The sequence below is a fragment of the Sinocyclocheilus anshuiensis genome, unplaced genomic scaffold (assembly GCF_001515605.1).
Source record: "Sinocyclocheilus anshuiensis isolate Anshui unplaced genomic scaffold, SAMN03320099.WGS_v1.1 scaffold2803, whole genome shotgun sequence".
NCBI lineage: Eukaryota > Metazoa > Chordata > Actinopteri > Cypriniformes > Cyprinidae > Sinocyclocheilus > Sinocyclocheilus anshuiensis.
This window is the reverse complement of record NW_015551013.1, coordinates 124,810-127,314: the sequence shown is the minus strand read 5'-3', so window position 1 is coordinate 127,314 and position 2,505 is coordinate 124,810. Positions and strand designations below refer to the sequence as shown.

The 2,505-nt window shown below is 35.6% G+C and overlaps 1 protein-coding gene across 2 annotated transcripts in view; it reads right to left on the bottom strand.

The window, feature by feature from the left end:
* Positions 1-2,505, bottom strand: part of LOC107661076 (macrophage mannose receptor 1-like) — a 43,995-nt gene that overhangs the window by 4,349 nt on the left and 37,141 nt on the right. Inside the window, exons 2-3 of one of the 2 annotated variants that reach the window (XM_016450517.1) lie at positions 2,128-2,171; positions 796-1,009 (exon numbers count right to left, since the gene is read on the bottom strand). The exons of the other annotated variant lie outside the window; for it this stretch is intronic. Coding sequence (XP_016306003.1) covers positions 796-856 — 61 coding nt within the window. The 5' untranslated portion in view covers positions 857-1,009; positions 2,128-2,171. The remainder of the gene's footprint in view (positions 1-795; positions 1,010-2,127; positions 2,172-2,505) is intronic. 2 annotated transcript variants of the gene reach the window in all.

Below are 2,505 nucleotides of genomic sequence, written 5' to 3'. Positions count from 1 at the left end.
GCTGTTCAGTTGCTTTGACACAATCTGTATTGTTAAAAGCGCTATATAAATAAAGGTAACTTGACTTGATATATATATATATATATATATATACTGTATATATATAATTTCAGCCATTTTAACAAATTTTCCGTCAATACAGATGCTGCATTCATTGCATGTTTTCTCAGTGCACATGCCCCAACTCAGACCCCAAACTCAGGGTTTACAGAAAATTCAGTTTCCCACTTGTAATTATGAGTTTGTGATGCCGTTCATTTGTGTTCAGCTCATAAATACGATCTATCTGACACGACTTGAGTGCACCATGAGTTTGAGACCACTGCATTAAGGATGCATTAAGTTGATCATTATACATTATAAATGTATAATGCTACAAAAGATTTCCATTTCAAAGAAATGCTGTTCTTTTGAAATTTCTATTCATCTGTGAATTCTGAAAAATAAAATGGTTTCACGGTTTGCACAAAAATATTGTGCAGCACGACTGTGTTCAACATTGATAATAATCAGAGATGTTTCTTGAGCAGCAAATCAGCATATTAGAATGATTTCTGAAGATCATGTGACACTGAAGACTGGAGTAATGATGCTGAAAATACAGCTGCGCATCACAGAAATACATTACAGTTTAACAGATATTCACATAGAAAACAGATGCTTTAAACTGTAATAATATTTCACATTTTATACTGTATTTTTGATCAAATAAATGCAGCTGTGGTGAGCAGAAACATTAACAATCCTAAAGAACCCAAACTTGTGCAGGGTGATTATAAAGGCAGACATGCGTACCTGCGAGCAGAAGCGTGACGAACACTGTGTCCAGCTCCATTTCTGATGAGTTTGTGTGCATCTGATGATCTGTCCATCTCTCTAATGCTCTTTCTCAGCTCCTCCCATCAAACCTCATCCAATCCTGTGTGTGTCTGCTGAGCTTCACCTCAGCTGAACATGATTTTCTTGCTTACTATTTCTTCCAGTATTCCAGTACAAATATCTAAAGATTCTTAAATCAGGAAACCAGCACAGAGGAGAACCAGGATGATACTTATTCTATCTTTGAAAAACAACAGCAAAATAGACAAAACAGAGAATGCAAACTGGACAAGTTAACACATATATTTGTCTTATTTACTGGGAAACAACACAAAGACCCGAACACACAAAATCAACTGACAATAACTGAGATTATAAACCAGTTTCAGCACAATGCATTTCATGCGTTTGGCTGATGCTTTTATACAAACAATAAGAGTATTTTTAATATTAGTTTCTCCATTACAAAAATTAAAACAATAAGGGAAAAAACTTCAAAATGGAGAAACACTCGTCCAAACACTGTTTAATAAAGTATAAACAGACACACACTATAAGTAATCAGAGTCAGTTGCATTAGGGTTTGTTTAGTACCTGGTTTCTATTGTTTAGATTAATAGTTGCTGCTGGGAATAATTTGTATAGTCTCTATTTTTATTCTTATTTTAATAAGCAAACAAACACTGCATTTGTTTGTAATTAGAATAATACCTGCTGGCAAGAGGAAGTTAATTTGTTATTGCTCGTTTCATCCGTGGCTGTAAGCAGGGCTTGATACTGACTGAGGTCTGGGATGCTATAATAACACCTACAAACACAACTCATTATAGACCCTCTTTTAACTTTAAAAGAGACAGGCATGCAGATGTTTGTCTTACTGTCAGCAATAACGTGCCCGTGCTCTCTATGGGCTTTTTTGATTGTTGTCAGTGTAAATATTTGTTATTGTTGCCAGGTTTTGCTACAATAACAAACAAAAACAAGCCCCCAAAAAGTTAAATAAACCAAAATAAGATAAAGATATCACTAACTCCAACAGAGCCCCGATATGAAAATAGTTTAGCAAAGGTGCACAGATCCTCATTCACACGATATGAGCACACGCAGAACAGCGGTCGCTCGTGCATTCATGCACTGTAAAACAAGTTCAATTAAGTCAAAAAAAAAATAGTTGAAACTCATTACATCAAAAATTATCATTGTAGAAATTCTTTGGTGTTCTGCAAAAGAAAGTGTAAATGAGGGCTAGGCAGCGTTTTCATGTTGAGTGGACTATCTCTCTCAATTCTAGGCAACATGATCACTTACAGCGCACATCTTGAGAAAGTTGGAGTCATCCTCAAGCAGATTGCCTGAAAAGAAACCCACTGAGAAGTTAGTCCGGTTGTAATAAACACTAGAAAAAATATCTGTAAAGCACATGGCACAAATCAGTTATCCACTTCAGTTTTATTGTTGCAGTGCAAAATAGGATTGTCAAGCAGACAAACTGACCAACACTTTCATGAAAACCTATCATAAATGTTGTATGTACCTGGCAAACTCAACTATTAGTATTACAGTCTAATCTAGTCCACCTTAATTAAATGTAAACAGGTATGCACTGCTGTGCTGCTACAGGTATTTAGAACAGTGCAACTTCAAATTGTACTAAAAAGTTGTGCAGACCCTTCAGCAATTGGGGCA